At 40.4% G+C, this 21,996-nt stretch overlaps 2 protein-coding genes across 31 annotated transcripts in view; both read left to right on the top strand.

The window, feature by feature from the left end:
• LOC115426731 (protocadherin gamma-C5-like) overlaps nt 1-21,996 on the top strand; it is a 332,740-nt gene that overhangs the window by 57,257 nt on the left and 253,487 nt on the right. For 2 of the 30 annotated variants that reach the window (XM_030144949.1, XM_030144930.1), the window contains exon 1: nt 11,391-13,793. The exons of 20 other annotated variants lie outside the window; for them this stretch is intronic. In XM_030144949.1, coding sequence (XP_030000809.1) covers nt 11,406-13,793 — 2,388 coding nt within the window. In that variant the 5' untranslated portion in view covers nt 11,391-11,405. Of the gene's footprint in view, nt 1-486; nt 2,964-3,813; nt 6,327-11,390; nt 13,794-14,738; nt 17,205-18,758; nt 21,261-21,996 lie in introns of those variants that run through there. 8 more of the 30 variants (XM_030144922.1, XM_030144943.1, XM_030144923.1 and 5 more) reach the window with 8 other exon arrangements.
• LOC115426766 (protocadherin beta-16-like) lies at nt 7,238-9,748 on the top strand. The gene has a single exon (XM_030144987.1). It carries the CDS (start codon nt 7,346-7,348, stop codon nt 9,746-9,748), a length of 2,403 nt encoding a protein of 800 aa, XP_030000847.1. The 5' UTR covers nt 7,238-7,345.

Here is a 21,996-nt window from a genome sequence, read left to right as displayed (position 1 = left end):
ATTTTTGTTGTCATTTATTTATAATGCATATTTCCACCTCTTCTACTTTTGTGTTTTGTTACTGTTTTACTCCCCAGAAGTTGGTGATTAAGTGGTCATAATAGTTCCAATCTGTTACATTATTTTTTTTAGCGTCAAAGAACGTGTCCAAGATGAGCCTGTGATAAGATTCTTGCATAGCTATGCATTTGTGTTTTCACCCCTAAGCGGCGAGTCGGTCTGTTTGTCTTGAACAGAGATACGGTTTGTCTCTGTCCTTGGTGCTGATTTTATGACTTCGTGAACGACTTACAAGTTTCTTAACTCATTGACAACCATTCAAACGAACTTGCACTTCGACTCCACTGTAGCTTTTAAAATGGATTGTATTCTATCGTTTGTACTCGTGGTGTCACTATAGACCAATTTTGCGGTGGAACAATTGGGCTGCTCTAAACGGCATCCATTACTGGAATTCTCCATCCCGTTTCATTTCCAGGCTAAGACACTTTGAAGGGTTGAATACGGATTTGATCACATATTTAATGTCTGAAATTGCCTTTTTGTGATTTGCCTTGTGAATTTTAAGGATGATGCCTTTACGGTACATCAGTCAGAGCTATGGCTTTATGTTTTTCTTTGTTGTGCTCCGCTACGCACACGGAGACCTTAGCTATTCCGTACAAGAGGAGCTGAAACGCGGATCTGTTATTGGGAATATCGCCAAGGACCTCGGACTAGATGTGGGAAGATTGTCTGCACGGAAAGCTCGTATTGACCTGGATGGAGGCGACAGACAATTTTGCGGAATTAACCTTCGAAGCGGAGAATTATTTGTTGCAGAGAGAATAGACAGAGAGGAACACTGCGCAGACAAACCCTCTTGTGTGCTTAAATTCGACCTGCTATTGGAGAATCCTTTAGAGCTACACCGTGTGTCTCTTCAGGTGCAAGATATAAACGATAATTCACCAGCTTTTCCAAAAGATGTGATAAAGCTTGATATTAGAGAGTCAGCTGTCAAAGGTGCTAGGTATCGGATTAATGCAGCACAAGATGCAGATATCGGCAAGAATTCTGTCGAAAGCTACACTTTGCAAGACAATGCCCATTTTGTGTTTAATATTCAAACAACAAGTGCTGGCAGTAAATACGTTGAGTTGGTTTTAGAAAAGGAATTAGACCGTGAGGAGCAGCAGGAAATGAAATTACTTCTCACTGCTGTGGACGGTGGTTCTCCTCATAGATCCGGGACAGTAGTCATACACGTCATCGTGCTCGACGCTAATGATAACGCCCCAGTTTTTACAGAATCAGTTTATACAGCAAAGTTACCAGAAAACTCACCTTTAAAAGCAGTAGTTATTGTTGTCAGTGCATCAGACGCAGATGAAGGTTTAAATGGAGATGTTACATATGAATTTAGCAGACTCTCTGATAAATCACAGAAGCTTTTTTCACTAGATCAGAAAACTGGAGAAATAATTGTAAATGGTGCCATAGATTATGAAGAAGGGTCAAGGTATGAAGTGATTGTCGAGGCCAAAGATGGTTACGGCCTTTCCTCAGAGGCAAAAGTCATCATTGATATCACTGATGTGAATGACAATGCGCCAGTAATATATCTGAAGTCACTGACAAACCCCACACCTGAGAGCGTGTCACCTGGTACAGAGGTGGGCATCATAAATGTACAGGATAGAGATTCAGAGAATAATAAACAGGTCCGCTGTTCCATTCAACAAGGTGTCCCTTTTAAGTTAGTTCCTTCGATTAAAAACTACTATTCTCTGGTGACCACAGAACAACTAGACCGTGAACGAGTGTCTGATTACAACATTACAATCACTGCCACTGACGAGGGCTCTCCACCTCTGTCCTCCTCGAAAACTGTTCAGTTATCTGTAGCTGACATCAATGACAACCCACCTGTGTTTGAGGAGCAGTCATACAGCGCATATGTGACTGAAAATAACAAACCTGGATCAACTTTATGTTCCGTGACTGCTCGAGACCCGGATTGGAGACAAAACGGTACAGTGATTTATTCTCTGTTACCTGGTGAGGTGAATGGTGCCCCGGTGTCCTCCTATCTGTCTGTGAATGGAGACACGGGCATGATCCACGCTGTGAGGTCGTTTGATTATGAACAGTTCAGGAGTTTTAAAGTCCACGTGATGGCCAGAGATAACGGTTCTCCTCCGCTCAGCAGCAACGTGACAGTCAGTGTGTTTGTATCTGATGTGAATGACAACTCTCCTCAGATACTGTACCCCACCCCGGAGGGAAACTCCTTCATGACTGAGCTGGTCCCCAAAGCTGCCCACGGAGGCTCTCTGGTGTCCAAAGTGATAGCTGTGGACGCGGACTCTGGACAGAACGCCTGGCTGTCCTATCAAATAGTCAAATCCACTGATCCTGGCCTTTTTACTATTGGACTCCACAGTGGAGAGATCAGGACACAGCGGGACATTTCTGAATCTGACAACATGAAACAGAACCTTATTGTGTCAGTGAAAGATAACGGACAGCCTCCTCTCTCTGCCACCTGTGCCATGTATTTACTTATTTCTGATAACTTGGCTGAGGTTCCAGAACTGAAAGACATTTCTTATGACGAAAAGAATTCCAAATTGACCTCATACCTAATCATAGCGCTGGTGTCAGTTTCTACAATTTTCCTTACATTCATCATCATCGTCATGGGTGTGAGGTTTTGTCGCAGGAGAAAGCCCAGACTGTTGTTTGATGGAGCAGTTGCAATCCCCAGCGCTTATCTGCCTCCTAATTACGCAGATGTTGACGGAACAGGAACTTTACGCAGCACTTACAATTATGACGCCTATTTGACAACAGGATCTAGAACCAGTGACTTTAAATTCGTTTCATCTTATAATGACAACACTCTTCCTGCTGACCAGACTCTGAAGAAAAGTCTCACAGACTTTTCTGAAGCATTTGGAGATTGTGACTCTTCTCCTGAGGTAGGAACAGTTGCTTTACTTCAAGTAGCCAATTAGTTAATTATTACCAGTTTTCCCAATATCTTGAAGGTATTGTAAGTTTTTTTGTGTGTGTGTGTTAAGAAGAAGCCTTTCGAGTTTTGAATTGTGTAAAGCCTGTACGACTGCTTTCTTGGCAATTAGTAATGTTTTATTTTCTCTCATGTACACTCACAACCCACTCTTGAATATTACTATTTTGAAAGGGGTTTCAACTTTTCGTTACCTTTACTTACAGAATTATTAATACTTTTACAAAGGTAACAGTGAATGTTTTGCATGCGGCTTTACTTAATCAGAAAATTTTAATATTAACATGTTGATTTTCTGAAGTACATTAAAAAAAATCATGTCATTTGGATGGAAACGTTTTTAGTTGTCAACTATTTATAAAGCATATTGCCACCTGATCTACTTTTAGTGTGTTGGGATGCACTTGTACTCCTCAGAAGTTGGTGACTAAGTGGTCCTACTAGTTCCAATCTATTACACAATTCTTTTAGCGTTAAAGAACGTGTTCAAGATGAGACTGTTATAGGATTCTTACACAGCTATGCATTTGGGTTTTCACCCCTATGAGCGGCGAGTTGGTCTGCTTGTCTTGAACAGAACTGCCTCTTCTACCGTGTGTCTCTGTCCTAGGTGCTGAATTTATAACTTCATGAATGACTTACAAGTTTATTTACTCATTGAAAGCCATTCAATTGAACCTCCACTCCGATTCCACTATAGATTTTGTAATGGATTGTATTCTATCGTTTGTACTCGTGGTGTCACTATAGACCAATTTTGCGGTGGAATAATTGGGCTACTCTAAACAGCATCCATTACTGGAATCCTCCATCCCGTTTCATTTGCAGGCTGAGACACTTTGAAGGGTTGAATACGGATTTGATCACATATTTAACGTTTGAAATTGCCTTTTTCTAATTTGCCCAGTGTATTTTAAGGATGATGCCTTCATGGTACATCAGTCAGACCTATGGCTTTATGTTTTTCTTTGTTGTGCTCCGCTACGCACACGGAGACCTTAGCTATTCTGTACAAGAGGAGCTGAAACGCGGATCTGTTATTGGAAATATCGCCAAAGACCTCGGACTAGATGTGGGAAGATTGTCTGCTCGGAAAGCTCGTATTGATCTGGATGGAGGCGACAGACAATTTTGCGGAATTAACCTTCGAAGCGGAGAATTATTTGTTGCAGAGAGAATAGACAGAGAGGAGCACTGCGCAGACAAACCCTCCTGTGTGCTTAAATTTGACCTGCTATTGGAGAATCCTTTAGAGCTACACCGTGTGTCTCTTCAGGTGCAAGATATAAACGATAATTCACCAGTTTTTCCGAAGGATGTGATAAAGCTTGATATTAGAGAGTCAGCTGTCAAAGGCGCAAGGTATCGGATTAATGCAGCACAAGATGCAGATATTGGCAAGAATTCTGTTGAGGGTTATGTTTTGCAACAAAACCCATATTTTGTGTTTAGTATTCAGACGACAAGTGCTGGCCGAAAATATGGTGAGTTAGTTTTAGAAAAGGAATTAGACCGTGAGGAGCAGCAGGAAATGAAATTACTTCTCACTGCTGTGGACGGTGGTTCTCCTCATAGATCCGGGACAGTAGTAATACACGTCATCGTGCTCGACGCTAATGATAACGCCCCAGTTTTTACAGAATCCGTTTATACAGCAAAGTTGCAGGAAAACTCACCTTTAAAAGCAGTAGTTATTGTTGTCAGTGCATCAGACGCAGATGAAGGTCTAAATGGAGATGTTGCATATGAATTTAGTGAACTATCTGAAAAATCACGAAAACTTTTTTCAGTAGACGAAAAAACTGGAGAAATTCTTGTAGCTGGCGAAATAGATTATGAAGAGGGGTCCAGGTACGAAGTGATTGTCGAGGCCAAAGATGGGTACGGCCTTTCATCAGAGGCAAAAGTCGTCATTGATATCACTGATGTAAATGACAATGCGCCAGTAATATATTTGAAGTCACTGACACACCCCACACCTGAGAATGTGTCACCTGGTACAGAGGTGGGCATCATAAATGTACAGGATAGAGACTCAGAGAATAATAAACAGGTCCGCTGCTCCATTCAGCAAGGTGTCCCTTTTAAGTTAGTTCCTTCTATTAAAAACTACTATTCTCTGGTGACCACAGAACAACTGGACCGTGAACTAGTGTCTGATTACAACATTACAATCACTGCCACTGACGAGGGCTCTCCTCCTCTGTCCTCCTCTAAAACTGTTCAGTTATCTGTAGCTGACATCAATGACAACCCACCTGTGTTTGAGGAGCAGTCCTACAGCGCATATGTGACTGAAAATAACAAACCTGGATCAACTTTATGTTCCGTTACTGCTCGAGACCCCGACTGGAGACAAAACGGCACAGTGATTTATTCTCTGTTACCTGGTGAGGTAAACGGTGCCCCGGTGTCCTCCTATCTGTCTGTGAATGGAGACACGGGAGTGATCCACGCTGTGAGGTCTTTTGATTATGAACATTTTAAGAGTTTTAAAGTTCACGTGATGGCCAGAGATAACGGTTCTCCTCCGCTCAGCAGCAACGTAACAGTCAGTGTGTTTGTATCTGATGTGAATGACAACTCACCTCAGATACTGTACCCCACCCCTGAGGGAAACTCCTTCATGACTGAGCTGGTCCCCAAAGCTGCCCACGGAGGCTCTCTAGTGTCCAAAGTGATCGCTGTGGACGCGGACTCTGGACAGAACGCCTGGCTGTCCTATCAAATAGTCAAATCCACTGATCCTGGCCTTTTTACTATTGGACTCCACAGTGGAGAGATCAGGACACAGCGGGACATTTCTGAATCTGACAACATGAAACAGAACCTTATTGTGTCAGTGAAAGATAACGGACAGCCTCCTCTCTCTGCCACCTGTGCCATGTATTTACTTATTTCTGATAACTTGGCTGAGGTTCCAGAACTGAAAGACATTTCTTATGACGAAAAGAATTCCAAGTTGACCTCATATTTAATCATAGCCCTGGTGTCAGTCTCCACAATTTTCCTTACATTCATCATCATCGTCATGGGTGTGAGGTTTTGTCGCAGGAGAAAGCCCAGACTGTTGTTTGATGGAGCAGTAGCAATCCCCAGCGCTTATCTGCCTCCAAATTACGCAGATGTTGACGGCACAGGAACTTTACGCAGCACCTACAATTATGACGCCTATTTGACAACAGGATCTAGAACCAGTGACTTTAAGTTCGTTTCATCTTACAATGACAACACTCTGCCTGCTGACCAGACTCTGAAGAAAAGTCTAACAGACTTTTCTGATGCGTTTGGAGATTGTGACTCTTCTCCTGAGGTAGGAACAGTTGCTTTATTTTAAGTATTATTTAAATATTATCATTTTTTCAAGGTCTTGCTTGTATTGAAAGATATTTTACGTGTGCTAAGCAGAAAACTTTCAGGGTCTGAATTGTGTTAAGGTTGGTCAGAGTTATTATACGACCAAAATCCTGGCAGTTAGTATTGTTGTGGTTGCTATGATGTACACTCACAACCCAGTCTTGAATATCGTTTTTTGAGAGGTGTTTCTACTTATCTTACTTGCGCAATTATTAGTAACTTTCAAAAGTTTACAGTGAATATTTTGCTTGCGGTTTTATTTACTCTGGAAAATAATTATGGCGCCTATTTGACAACAGGATATTGAACAAGTAACTAAGTTTGTGTCTTCGTATAATGACAACACTGCCTGCTGAGCAAACTGTGAAGACAAGCATAGCGGACTTTTCTGACTTCTTTGGAGACTGTGATGATTATTTTGAGGTATAGGCACAATTTTCAAAGCATGAATCTGATATTTGTAATATATATGTTTAAGTTACATAGTTTTTGTTTTTTGTTTTTTTTTTTCGGTTTTTTTTTTTTTTTGGTATCGCAACCTCTATGTTATCTTATGTATATTGCATCCAGTTCGAAGTAGAGATGCGGTGTGAGAATATTTTTATAACTTAAAATTGAGTAACTACGGTATGGGAACGTGTTTTTTTTTTTTTTTTTTCCCGTTTTTTGATTTTTCTTTTTTTAATTCACTTCTCTACTTTTAAATGTTGTTACACTTCTCTCTGAGGTCCTTTAGTATTTTACAGAACAACAGAGGTGTCAGTGCCATACTCCTAGAAATGCTCACGGTGTCAGTGTCCACTAATAAACGAGGAAACACGTCCACTCTCCTCCCATTTTTTCAGACAGCATATAGCATTTCTTATTGTGCAGCATTTGACTTGAAACACTTCCTGGCTTGATATCTTTTTTTGGATACTTTTGGAGCTTTTGATTTATACTTTGGCTACTGATGAATCGTTGTTTATTGTAAGAATGGAACTAAACCGATTCGCGCTGCAATACTATGGTCTTGCTTTTTTTGTATTTGTCCTACGCCCCATCAGTGGAGACGTGAGCTACTCTATTCCCGAAGAGATGAAACGTGGATCTGTAATTGGTAATATTGCTAAGGATCTTGGACTTGATTTGGGTGGATTGTCTGCTAGAAAAGCCCGAATCGATACCGAGGATGATAACGTTAACTACTGTGGTGTTAATCTCAACACTGGAGATCTGCTGGTGCAGGAAAGGATCGACAGAGAGGGGCTTTGTGAAAAAAGAGCATCGTGCATTCTGAAGCAAGAACTCGTGTTGGAAAACCCTTTAGAACTGCATCGGATTAATATCCGCGTCCAGGACATAAACGATAACTCACCACAGTTTAAAGAGGAGTCAGTGAAAATTGAAATTCAGGAGTCAGCAATAAAGGGTGCACGGTTTCTTCTCGGTGAAGCACATGACGAAGACATCGGAGAAAATGCTGTTCAGGGCTACTCTCTTCAGCAGAATGATCATTTCAAACTAAATGTTAACGCAAAATCTGGTGGGCGGAAATACTGCGAATTAGTTTTAGATAAAGAATTAGACAGAGAGGACAAAAAGGACATTATGCTTTTGCTCACTGCATTTGATGGCGGCTCTCCTCAGAGATCAGGGACTGTAGTCATACACGTCACTGTACTGGATGCTAATGATAATGAACCAGTTTTTAGTCAGACTGTGTATAAAGCAAGTTTGCCAGAAAATTCTCCTCCCGGTACACTGGTGATCACAGTCAGTGCCACTGATGCAGACGATGGTTTAAACAGTGAGATTACCTATGAATTTGATCATGTATCAAGTAAAAATAGCAAGGTGTTTTCACTGAACCCCAAAACAGGAGAGGTGAAAGTACTTGGAGTTATTGATCACGAGAAAGTTTCATCTTATGAAATGCAGATAAGCGCAAAAGATGGACTGGGACTAGTTTCTTATGCAACTTTGATGATTGAAATTACTGATATTAACGACAACGCCCCAGTTGTATACTTGAAATCACTGACTAACCCCATACCTGAGAGCGTGTCACCTGGTACAGAGGTGGGCATCATTAATGTACAGGATAGAGACTCTGAGAATAATAAACAGGTCCGCTGTTCCATTCAGCAAGGTGTCCCTTTTAAGTTAGTTCCTTCTATTAAAAACTACTATTCTCTGGTGACCACAGAACAACTGGACCGTGAACTAGTGTCTGATTACAACATTACAATCACTGCCACTGACGAGGGCTCTCCACCTCTGTCCTCCTCTAAAACTGTTCAATTATCTGTAGCTGACATCAATGACAACCCACCTGTGTTTGAGGAGCAGTCCTACAGCGCATATGTGACTGAGAATAACAAACCTGGATCCACTTTATGTTCCGTTACTGCTCGAGACCCCGACTGGAGACAAAACGGTACAGTGATTTATTCTCTGTTACCTGGTGAGGTGAACGGTGCCCCGGTGTCCTCCTATCTGTCTGTGAATGGAGACACGGGAGTGATCCACGCTGTGAGGTCTTTTGATTATGAACATTTTAAGAGTTTTAAAGTTCACGTGATGGCCAGAGATAACGGTTCTCCTCCGCTCAGCAGCAACGTAACAGTCAGTGTGTTTGTATCTGATGTGAATGACAACTCTCCTCAGATACTGTACCCCACCCCGGAGGGAAACTCCTTCATGACTGAGCTGGTCCCCAAAGCTGCCCACGGAGGCTCTCTGGTGTCCAAAGTGATAGCTGTGGACGCGGACTCTGGACAGAACGCCTGGCTGTCCTATCAAATAGTCAAATCCACTGATCCTGGACTTTTTACTATTGGACTCCACAGTGGAGAGATCAGGACACAGCGGGACATTTCTGAATCTGACAACATGAAACAGAACCTTATTGTGTCAGTGAAAGATAACGGACAGCCTCCTCTCTCTGCCACCTGTGCCATGCATTTACTTATTTCTGATAACTTGGCTGAGGTTCCAGAACTGAAAGACATTTCTTATGATGAGAAGAATTCAAAATTGACCTCATACCTAATCATCGCCTTGGTGTCAGTTTCTACGATATTCCTTACATTCATCATCATCGTCATGGGTGTGAGGTTTTGTCGCAGAAGAAAGCCCAGACTGTTGTTTGATGGAGCAGTTGCAATCCCCAGCGCATATTTGCCTCCAAATTACGCAGACGTCGATGGGACGGGAACTTTACGCAGCTCCTACAATTATGACGCCTATTTGACAACAGGATCTAGAACCAGTGACTTTAAGTTCGTCTCATCATATAATGACACTACATTACCTGCAGATGGGACTCTGAAAAAAAGTCCAACAGACTTTAGTGACGCATTTGGAGATAGTGATGGCTCACCTGAGGTAGGCTAAATATCCTCTCACTTTTGAGTTTCTGGTAGTTCCCGGATTAAGGTAGTTTTACTGTTTTTCAGGTATTCTATTTTATGTCTTCCGTTTTCTCATTGTTGATGGCTGAATAGTTGGCTACCAAGTCTAGTGTTCGCCCCGGGGTAGGGAAGTATTTTAAATCAGTTTAATTTCACAAGCATTATTGAGATAACTGCATTGATATACAGCATTTGTAATTGTGTGCTTTATTGATGCTGTTTTAGCACTCAGTCGTAAGAATATTTTAAAAACATAGCACTGCTGTTTTTGTTTTGTTTTCTTTTTTTGTCTTGCTCTTTTTCCTGCTGTATATAGGTTCATTTTGAGTTTCTATTTAAATTCATAGTGTTTAATATCCTCTTTGTTGCTTTGCTACACTGGCTTTTTTTCGGTCAATACTAAGTTGATATTCGTATCATAAAGTGTTTCTTGTAATTTTTCAATTCAGATTTGGATATTTTTCACAAATCCTAATAAACAATTATCTCATGATATTTCAACAACTTTAAAGCTATTTTGAGAGTGAATTAATTAAACACACCATCCTCTGCACACACTTGGACAGACTTTTATTTACCTATTCTGTAATGAATTGGATTGCATTACAAAAAAAAAAAAATAAATAAAAAAAATCCCCCCTGTGATAATCCGTTATCTCTCTTGCTGGTCCTATGTATCTGTCCATGGTGCTGAAGTTAGTACATGATAAGCTTTTTCTAGATGAGTTTTTTTTTTTTTTTTTTTTTAATTATCCCATATCATTGATTGATATTTGTGGTCATTTCAGTCTTTTCCCACTGTTTTTTGACTAGATCCTCTGAAATGTATTGAGTATTTCGTCAGTGATAGAACGGCGATAATAAAGTGGTGAAGGGTCCTGTGGATTTGTGTAGTCAAAAGTTTTTGACTGCGCCTGTACGTAAAGGAATTCTCAAGACCTGGTCTGAAATATAATTTCCTTGCTTACATTAGGATTTTATGTAGTCTATCGAACGTGATTTAAATAATTATATTGTCTCCAATTCTTTTAATCATATTGTAATTTTTTGACAGTGTATTTATTATGTCGTTACATATAATTGATTAGTGTTTCACAAGAGTAAATCCCACCATCCATACTGCCCAATACAAAACAATACAAACTAGTACACATTTTAAACTCAGCAAACCGTGGACACGTTCGGATTACTGCCCCGTTTAAAATACGAGCATAATGTATTTGACCAACGCTTCAAATGATTGACTTTTGCTGTCTGTAACGGTAGTTTCTCATATACACTGTCGAACTACATATCAGAGAAGAGAAACACGGGTTTGGATTTTTAGAACTTTTGTTGACATTTGATTCTAATTAACGTGGGTTTAATTGAAAGGAATGAACAGACGTGTTGAAAAACGTGGAACCTTTTTTTGTAAGTGTTATTCCTGACACTATACTCATGGTGTCAGTGTCTACCAGCTATCGAGAAAGGTCGTTTATTCTCCACCCGTCTTTGTCAGCAAATGTAAAGACTGAATCATCTACTGAACCGCACTTGAGATAAAACCATTCTTCTGTGGCTGGATAGGAGAAAATACTATTACTTGGAGGATATTGGTCTAATTCACTTTTTTGTATCCAATCGTTCAGTGACTGAAAATGGGTTACATCAAATGTGCACTGTACTACGGCTTTGTATTTGTTTTTCTTACTGTTCACTCGATCCACGGAGATGTGAGCTATTCTATCCCAGAGGAAATGAAACGGGGATCTGTCATTGGAAATATTGCTAAGGATTTTGGACTTGATGTGGGAAGACTGCCCGCTCGCAGGGCTCGTATAGATACTGAGGATAACAGCGTTCAATACTGCAGCATTAACCTAAATACCGGAGATTTGATCGTACAGGAAAGGATCGACAGAGAAGGACTATGTGCGAAAAAGGCATCGTGTGTTTTAAAACAGGAGCTAGTCCTAGAAAACCCTTTAGATCTTCATCGTTTCAGTATCCGCGTCCAGGATATTAATGACAACTCACCCCAGTTTAAAGAGGAATCACTTAAATTTGAAATTCAGGAATCAACAGACAAGGGCGCACACTTTCCACTGGATGAAGCACATGATGGAGATATCGGAGAAAATGGTGTTCAGGGCTACACCCTTCAACAAAATGACCATTTCTCCTTAAATATAAAAACAAAGGACAATGGACGAAAATATGGCGAACTAGTATTAAATAAGGAGTTAGACAGAGAAGATAAAAACGAGATTATGTTGTTGCTCACAGCATTTGATGGCGGCTCTCCTCAGAGATCAGGTACTGTAGTCATATACGTTACTGTTCTGGATACTAATGATAACGTACCAGTATTTAGCCAGAATGTGTATAAGGCAACTTTACCAGAAAATTCTCCTTTTGATACTGTTCTGCTCAGAGTGAGTGCTACTGATGCAGACGAAGGAGTCAATGGTGAAGTTATTTATGCATTTGATCATGTTTCTGATGAAAACCAAATTTTCTCTTTGAACCCCAAAACAGGAGAGGTCAAAGTTGTTGGACCTATTGATTATGAAAAAGAGTCATCATATGAAATGCAGATTAGTGCCAAAGATGGTTTGGGATTGGCGTCATATTCTACTTTAATAGTTGAAATTACTGATGTTAATGATAATGCTCCAGTTGTAAACTTGAAATCACTGACTAACCCCATACCTGAGAATGTGTCACCTGGTACAGAGGTGGGCATCATTAATGTGCAGGATAGAGACTCAGAAAACAATAAACAGGTCCGCTGCTCCATTCAACAAGGTGTCCCTTTTAAGTTAGTTCCTTCTATTAAAAACTACTATTCTCTGGTGACCACAGAACAACTGGACCGTGAACTAGTGTCTGATTACAACATTACAATCACTGCCACTGACGAGGGCTCTCCTCCTCTGTCCTCCTCTAAAACTGTTCAGTTATCTGTAGCTGACATCAATGACAACCCACCTGTGTTTGAGGAGCAGTCCTACAGCGCATATGTGACTGAAAATAACAAACCTGGATCCACTTTATGTTCCGTTACTGCTCGAGACCCGGACTGGAGACAAAACGGTACAGTGATTTATTCTCTTTTACCTGGTGAGGTGAACGGTGCCCCGGTGTCCTCCTATCTGTCTGTGAATGGAGACACGGGAGTGATCCACGCTGTGAGGTCGTTTGATTATGAACAGTTCAAGAGTTTTAAAGTCCACGTGATGGCCAGAGATAACGGTTCTCCTCCGCTCAGCAGCAACGTGACAGTCAGTGTGTTTATATCTGATGTGAATGACAACTCTCCTCAGATACTGTACCCCACCCCTGAGGGAAACTCCTTCATGACTGAGCTGGTCCCCAAAGCTGCCCACGGAGGCTCTCTGGTGTCCAAAGTGATAGCTGTGGACGCGGACTCTGGACAGAACGCCTGGCTGTCCTATCAAATAGTCAAATCCACGGATCCTGGCCTTTTTACTATTGGACTCCACAGTGGAGAGATCAGGACACAGCGGGACATTTCTGAATCTGACAACATGAAACAGAACCTTATTGTGTCAGTGAAAGATAACGGACAGCCTCCTCTCTCTGCCACCTGTGCCATGTATTTACTTATTTCTGATAACTTGGCTGAGGTTCCAGAACTGAAAGACATTTCTTATGAAGAGAAGAATTCCAAATTAACCTCATACCTAATCATAGCACTGGTGTCAGTTTCCACAATTTTCCTTACATTCATCATCATCGTCATGGGTGTGAGGTTTTGTTGCAGGAGAAAGCCCAGACTGTTGTTTGACGGAGCAGTTGCAATCCCCAGTGCGTATCTGCCTCCTAATTACGCAGATGTTGATGGAACAGGAACTTTACGCAGCACTTACAATTATGACACCTACTTGACAACAGGATCTAGAACCAGTGACTTTAAGTTCGTTTCATCGTATAATGACAACACTCTGCCTGCTGACCAGACTCTGAAGAAGAGTCTAACAGACTTTTCTGATGCATTCGGAGATTGTGACTCTTCTCCTGAGGTAGGAACAGTTGCTTTATTTTAAGTATTATTTAATTATTACAGTTTTTCCAAGGTCTTATTGAAAGTGACTTCATTTGTGCTAAGCAGAAGACTTTGAAGGTTTGAATTGTGTAAAGGTTGGTCAGAGTTTTTATACGACTGATTTCCTTGCAGATAGTAATGTTTTGTTTTTGTTTTTTTTTTCTCTGATGTACACTCACAACCCAGTCTTTAATATGGTTTTTTGAGAGATGTTTCTACTTATCTTTACGTAAACTTGCGCAATTATTAATAATTTTTTCAACGTTACGGCGAATGTTTTGCATTCAGTTTTTTTTTTTTTTTTACTCTGGAGGGTTATCATAACGCCTATTTGACAACAGGATCGTGAACAAGTGACTAAGTTTGTGTCTTCTTATAATGACAACACTCTGCCTGCTGACCAAACTGAAGACAAGCATTACGGACTTTTCTGACTCCTTCGGAGACTCGGATGATTCTTTTGAGGTACAGGCACAATTGTCACAGCACGAATCTGATATTTTTAATATATATGTATAACTTGCAATGTTTTTTTTTTTTGTTTGTTTTTTTTTGTTTTGTTTTTTTGTTATCGCAACTTCTATGTTATCTTCTGTATATTGCATCCAGTTTGAAATAGAGATGCGGAGTCAGAATGTTTTTATAACATAAAAATGAGTAACTATGATATGGAAACGTGTTTTATTTTTTTTTTTTTTTTTAAATTCACTTCTCTACTTCTAAATGTTCATACACTTCTCTCTGAGGTCCTTTCGGATTTTACAGAACAACAGAGGTGTCAGTGTCATACCCGTAGAAATGCTCACGGTGTCAGTGTCCACTAATAAACGAGGAAACACGTCCACTCTCCTCCCATTTTTTCAGACAGCATATAGCATTTCTTATTGTGCAGCATTTGACTTGAAACACTTCCTGGCTTGATATCTTTTTTTGGATACTTTTGGAGCTTTTGATTTATACTTTGGCTACTGATGAATCCTTGTTTATTGTAAGAATGGAACTAAACCGATTCGCGCTGCAATACTATGGTCTTGCTTTTGTTGTATTTGTCCTACGCCCCATCAGTGGAGACGTGAGCTACTCTATTCCCGAAGAGATGAAACGTGGATCTGTAATTGGTAATATTGCTAAGGATCTTGGACTTGATTTGGGTGGATTGTCTGCTAGAAAAGCCCGAATCGATACCGAGGATGATAACGTTAACTACTGTGGTGTTAATCTCAACACTGGAGATCTGCTGGTGCAGGAAAGGATCGACAGAGAGGGGCTTTGTGAAAAAAGAGCATCGTGCATTCTGAAGCAAGAACTCGTGTTGGAAAACCCTTTAGAACTGCATCGGATTAATATCCGCGTCCAGGACATAAACGATAACTCACCACAGTTTAAAGAGGAATCAGTAAAAATTGAAATTCGGGAATCGGCAGATAAGGGTGCGCGGTTTCTTCTCGGTGAGGCACATGACGAAGACATCGGAGAAAATGCTGTTCAGGGCTACTCTCTTCAGCAGAATGATCATTTCAAACTTAATGTTAACGCAAAATCTGGTGGGCGGAAATACTGCGAATTAGTTTTAGATAAAGAATTAGACAGAGAGGACAAAAAGGACATTATGCTTTTGCTCACTGCATTTGATGGCGGCTCTCCTCAGAGATCAGGGACTGTAGCCATACACGTCACTGTACTGGATGCTAATGATAATGAACCAGTTTTTAGCCAGACTGTGTATAAAGCAAGTTTGCCAGAAAATTCTCCTCCCGGTACACTGGTGATCACAGTCAGTGCCACTGATGCAGACGATGGTTTAAACAGTGAGATTACCTATGAATTTGATCATGTATCAAGTAAAAATAGCAAGGTGTTTTCACTGAACCCCAAAACAGGAGAGGTGAAAGTACTTGGAATTATTGATCATGAGAAAGTTTCATCTTATGAAATGCAGATAAGCGCAAAAGATGGACTGGGACTAGTTTCTTATGCAACTTTGATGATTGAAATTACTGATATTAACGACAATGCCCCAGTTGTAAACTTGAAATCATTGACTAACCCCATACCTGAGAGCGTGTCACCTGGTACAGAGGTGGGCATCATTAATGTACAGGATAGAGACTCTGAGAATAATAAACAGGTCCGTTGCTCCATTCAGCAAGGTGTCCCTTTTAAGTTAGTTCCTTCTATTAAAAACTACCATTCTCTGGTGACCACAGAACAACTGGACCGTGAACTAGTGTCTGATTACAACATTACAATCACTGCTACTGACGAGGGCTCTCCTCCTCTGTCCTCCTCTAAAACTGTTCAGTTATCTGTAGCTGACATCAATGACAACCCACCTGTGTTTGAGGAGCAGTCCTACAGCGCATATGTGACTGAGAATAACAAACCTGGATCCACTTTATGTTCCGTTACTGCTCGAGACCCGGATTGGAGACAAAACGGTACAGTGATTTATTCTCTGTTACCTGGTGAGGTGAACGGTGCCCCGGTGTCCTCCTATCTGTCTGTGAATGGAGACACGGGAGTGATCCACGCTGTGAGGTCATTTGATTATGAACAGTTTAAGAGTTTTAAAGTCCACGTGATGGCCAGAGATAACGGTTCTCCTCCGCTCAGCAGCAACGTGACAGTCAGTGTGTTTGTATCGGATGTGAATGACAACTCTCCTCAGATACTGTACCCCACCCCTGAGGGAAACTCCTTCATGACTGAGCTGGTCCCCAAAGCTGCCCACGGAGGCTCTCTGGTGTCCAAAGTGATAGCTGTGGACGCAGACTCTGGACAGAACGCCTGGCTGTCCTATCAAATAGTCAAATCCACTGATCCTGGCCTTTTTACTATTGGACTCCACAGTGGAGAGATCAGGACACAGCGGGACATTTCTGAATCTGACAACATGAAACAGAACCTTATTGTGTCAGTGAAAGATAACGGACAGCCTCCTCTCTCTGCCACTTGTGCCATGTATTTACTTATTTCTGATAACTTGGCCGAGGTTCCAGAACTGAAAGACATTTCTTATGATGAGAAGAATTCCAAATTGACCTCATACCTAATCATCGCCTTGGTGTCAGTTTCTACAATATTCCTTACATTCATCATCATCGTCATGGGTGTGAGGTTTTGTCGGAGGAGAAAGCCCAGACTGTTGTTTGATGGAGCAGTTGCAATCCCCAGCGCATATTTGCCTCCAAATTACGCAGACGTCGATGGCACAGGAACTTTACGCAGCACCTATAATTATGACGCCTATTTGACAACGGGATCTAGAACCAGTGACTTCAAGTTTGTCTCATCATATAATGACACTACATTACCTGCAGATGAGACTCTGAAAAAAAGTCCAACAGACTTTTCAGACGCATTTGGAGATAGCGATGGCTCACCTGAGGTAGGCTAAAATATCCTCTCACTTTTGAATTTCTTGTAGTACCCGGAATAAGGTAGTTTTACTGTTTTTCAGGTATTCTATTTATGTCTTCCGTTTTTGCATTGATGATGGCTGAATAGATGGCTACCAAGTCTAATGTTCACCCCGGGGTGGGCAAGTATTTCAAATCAATTTAATTCAACAAGAATTATTAGCATAACTGCATTAATACACCGCATTTGTAATTGTGTGCTTTATTGATGCTGTTTTAGCACTCTGTCGTAAGAAGGTTTAAAAACAAAGCACATCTTTTTTTGTTTTGTTTTGTTTTTTGTCTTGCTCTTTTTCCTGCTGTATATAGGTTCGTTCTTAGTTTCTATTTAAATTCATAGTGTTTAATATCCTCTTTGTTGCTTTGCTACACTGTCTTTTTTTCGGTCAATACTAAGTTGATATTAGTATCATAAACTGTAAGTGTTTCTTCTAATTTTTCAGTTCAATTCAGATTTGGATATTTTTCACAAATCCTAATAAACAATTATCTCATGATATTTCAACAACTTTAAACCTATTTTGAGAGTGAATTAATTAAACACACCCATCCTCTGCACACACTTTGACATTCTTTTATTTACCTATTCTGTTCGGAATTGGATTGTATCCTAAAAAAAAAAAAACAATATTCTTCTCCCTGTGATAATCCGTTATCTCTTTTGTTGGTCCTATGTATCTGTCTATGGTGCTGAAGTTAGTACATGATAAGCTTTTTCTAGATGAGTTTTTAAAAAAATTTATTGTTGGAATTATCACATATTATTGATTGATATTTGTGGTCATTTCAGTCCTTTCCCACTGTTTTTTGACTATATCCTCTAAACTGTATTGAGTATTTCGTCAGTTTTGGGACGGCGATAATAAAGTGAAGGGTCCCGTGCATTTGTGTAGTCAAAAGTGTTTGACTGCTCCTGTACGTAAAGGAATTCTCAAGACCTAGTCTGAAATATAATTTCCTTGCTTACATTAGGATTTTATGTAGTCTATCGAACGTGATTTAAATAATTATATTGTTTCCAATTATTTTGATCATATTGTAATTCTTTGACAGTGTATTTATTATGTCATTACAGATAATTAATTAGTGTTTCACGAGAGTAAATCCAACCATCCATACTGCCCATTATAAAACAATACAAACTAGTACACATTTTAAACTCAGCAAACCGTGGACTAGTTCGGCTTACTGCCCTGTTTAAAATACGAGCATAATGTATTTGACCAACGCTTCAAATGATTGACTTTTGCTGTCTATAACGGTAGTTTCTCATATACACTGTCGAACTACATAACAGAAGAAAAATGCGGGTTTGGATTTTTAGAACTTTTGTTGACTTTTGATTCTAATTAACGTGGGTTTAATTGAAAGGAATGAGCACACGTGTTGAAAAACGTGGAACCTTTTTTTGTAAGTGTTATTCCCGACACTATACTCATGGTGTCAGTGTCTACTAGCTATCGAAAAAGGTCGTTTATTCTCCACCCGTCTTTGTCAGCAAATGTAAAGACTGAATCATCTACTGAAACGCACTTGAGATAAAACCATTCTTCTGTGGCTGGATAGGAGAAAATACTATTACTTCGAGGATATTGGTCTAATTCACTTTTTTGTATCCAATCGTTCAGTGACTGACAATGGGTTACAACAAATGTGCGCTGTACCACGGCTTTGTATTTGTTTTTCTTACTGTTCACTCGATCCACGGAGATGTGAGCTATTCTATCCCAGAGGAAATGAAACGGGGATCTGTGATTGGAAATATCGCTAAGGATTTTGGACTTGATGTGGGAAGACTGTCCGCTCGCAGGGCTCGTATAGATACTGAGGATAACAGCGTTCAATACTGCAGCATTAACCTAAATACTGGAGATTTGACTATACAGGAAAGGATCGACAGAGAAGGACTATGTGCGAAAAAGGCATCGTGTGTATTAAAACAGGAACTAGTCCTAGAAAATCCTTTAGATCTTCATCGTTTCAGTATCCGCGTCCTGGACATTAATGACAACTCACCACAGTTTAAAGAGGAATCACTTAAATTTGAAATACGGGAATCAGCAGATAAGGGTGCACAGTTTCCACTGGATGAGGCACATGATGGAGACATCGGAGAAAATGGAGTTCAGGGCTACACCCTTCAACAAAATGACCATTTCTCCTTAAATATAAAGACAAAGGGCAATGGACGAAAATATGGAGAACTAGTATTAAATAAAGAGTTGGACAGAGAAGATAAAGACGAGATTATGTTGTTGTTTACCGCATTTGATGGCGGCTCTCCTCAGAGATCAGGTACTGTAGTCATACACGTCACTGTACTGGATGCTAATGATAACGTACCAGTATTCAGCCAGAATGTGTACAAGGCAACCTTACCAGAAAATTCTCCTCTTGATACCATTGTACTCATAGTGAGTGCTACTGATGCAGACGAAGGAGTTAGTGGTGAAGTTATTTATGCATTTGATCATGTTTCTGATGAAAACCAAATTTTCTCTTTGAATCCCAAAACAGGAGAGGTCAAAGTTGTTGGACCTATTGATTATGAAAAAGAGTCATCATATGAGATGCAGATTAGTGCCAAAGATGGTTTGGGATTGGCGTCATATGCTACTTTAATAGTTGAAATTACTGATGTTAATGATAATGCTCCAGTTGTAAACTTGAAGTCACTGACTAACCCCATACCTGAGAATGTGTCACCTGGTACAGAGGTGGGCATCATTAATGTACAGGATAGAGACTCTGAGAATAATAAACAGGTCCACTGCTCCATTCAACAAGGTGTCCCTTTTAAGTTAGTTCCTTCTATTAAAAACTACTATTCTCTGGTGACCACAGAACAACTGGACCGTGAACTAGTGTCTGATTACAACATTACAATCACTGCCACTGACGAGGGCTCTCCACCTCTGTCGTCCTCTAAAACTGTTCAGTTATCTGTAGCTGACATCAATGACAACCCACCTGTGTTTGAGGAGCAGTCCTACAGCACATATGTGACTGAAAATAACAAACCTGGCTCCACTTTATGTTCCGTTACTGCTCGAGACCCGGACTGGAGACAAAACGGTACAGTGATTTATTCTCTGTTACCTGGTGAGGTGAACAGTGCCCCGGTGTCCTCCTATCTGTCTGTGAATGGAGACACGGGAGTGATCCACGCCGTGAGGTCTTTTGATTATGAACAGTTCAGGAGTTTTAAAGTCCACGTGATGGCCAGAGATAACGGTTCTCCTCCGCTCAGCAGCAACGTGACAGTCAGTGTGTTTATATCTGATGTGAATGACAACTCTCCTCAGATACTGTACCCCACCCCGGAGGGAAACTCCTTCATGACTGAGCTGGTCCCCAAAGCTGCCCACGGAGGCTCTCTGGTGTCCAAAGTGATAGCTGTGGATGCGGACTCTGGACAGAACGCCTGGCTGTCCTATCAAATAGTCAAATCCACTGATCCTGGCCTTTTTACTATTGGACTCCACAGTGGAGAGATCAGGACACAGCGGGACATTTCTGAATCTGACAACATGAAACAGAACCTTATTGTGTCAGTGAAAGATAACGGACAGCCTCCTCTCTCTGTCACCTGTGCCATGTATTTACTTATTTCTGATAACTTGGCTGAGGTTCCAGAACTGAAAGACATTTCTTATGAGGAGAAGAATTCCAAGTTGACCTCATACCTAATCATAGCGCTGGTGTCAGTTTCTACAATTTTCCTTACCTTCATTATCATCGTCATGGGTGTGAGGTTTTGTCGCAGGAGAAAGCCCAGACTGTTGTTTGATGGAGCAGTTGCAATCCCCAGTGCATATCTTCCTCCCAATTATGCAGATGTTGATGGAACAGGAACTCTACGCAGCACTTACAATTATGACGCCTATTTGACAACAGGATCTAGAACCAGTGACTTTAAGTTTGTCTCATCATATAATGACAGTACATTGCCTGCAGATGACACTTTGAGAAAAAGTCCAACAGACTTTTCTGATGCGTTTGGAGACTGTGATGGTTCACCTGAGGTAGGCAAACATCTCATTGAACATTTATTTTGACCGACTCATAAAGGCAGTTTAATTTTCTTTTTCCTCTTTTATCGTGGTGTCCGTCTTACCTATACTTTCATGATATTTTTTTTACGGGGGCACTTAAAAATGGCTTCAAGTATACTCTCTAGACTTTATTTTTGTCTCGGTATTGTGTTGGCAGTTCTATTGTTTGTTTGTTTGTTTGTTTGTTTGGTTGTTTGGTTGGTTGGTTTTTTTAAGCCGTTTTTGTAGATTCCATATTTGTTGTCCACCACATAATAATTTCATGTAGTTGCTTTTTCACTTCTTGCTATTTGTTGACATTTCAACGATGCTCTGCTTAAAATGTCATTCATAGAATTATCGCAGTTTTCTACATTGAATATATCATTAATATTACCAATCAAACACACAATTCAACAAATACTATGGATTTTGGTCAATGTTTAAGAAACTTGAGGAAAAAAGAAAAACTTTTATCTGTTTTCTCCCATGTTGTGTGTTTTGGGCCTTCTTTCCTCTGTCCTTGGTGCTGAAATCTTAATCACCATTTTATCTACTTTATTTCTAGTACAACTCACTATAGTTTTGGCCAGAATAGTGAGGTTTCTCTTGGCATGTTGTTACAGTGTGTGAGGGACTGGTCTATGTGATTGGTTTGGTCTCTTTTTCTTTTTTTTTTTTTTTGGTAGTCTGAAATATTTTTAGCTTAATTATTGACAATGTAAGA

This window comes from Sphaeramia orbicularis, chromosome 10, assembly GCF_902148855.1.
Source record: "Sphaeramia orbicularis chromosome 10, fSphaOr1.1, whole genome shotgun sequence".
Classification (NCBI taxonomy): Eukaryota; Metazoa; Chordata; class Actinopteri; order Kurtiformes; family Apogonidae; genus Sphaeramia; species Sphaeramia orbicularis.
Note: the sequence above shows the minus strand (reverse complement) of the source record. Positions and strands in the feature narration are given on the sequence as shown.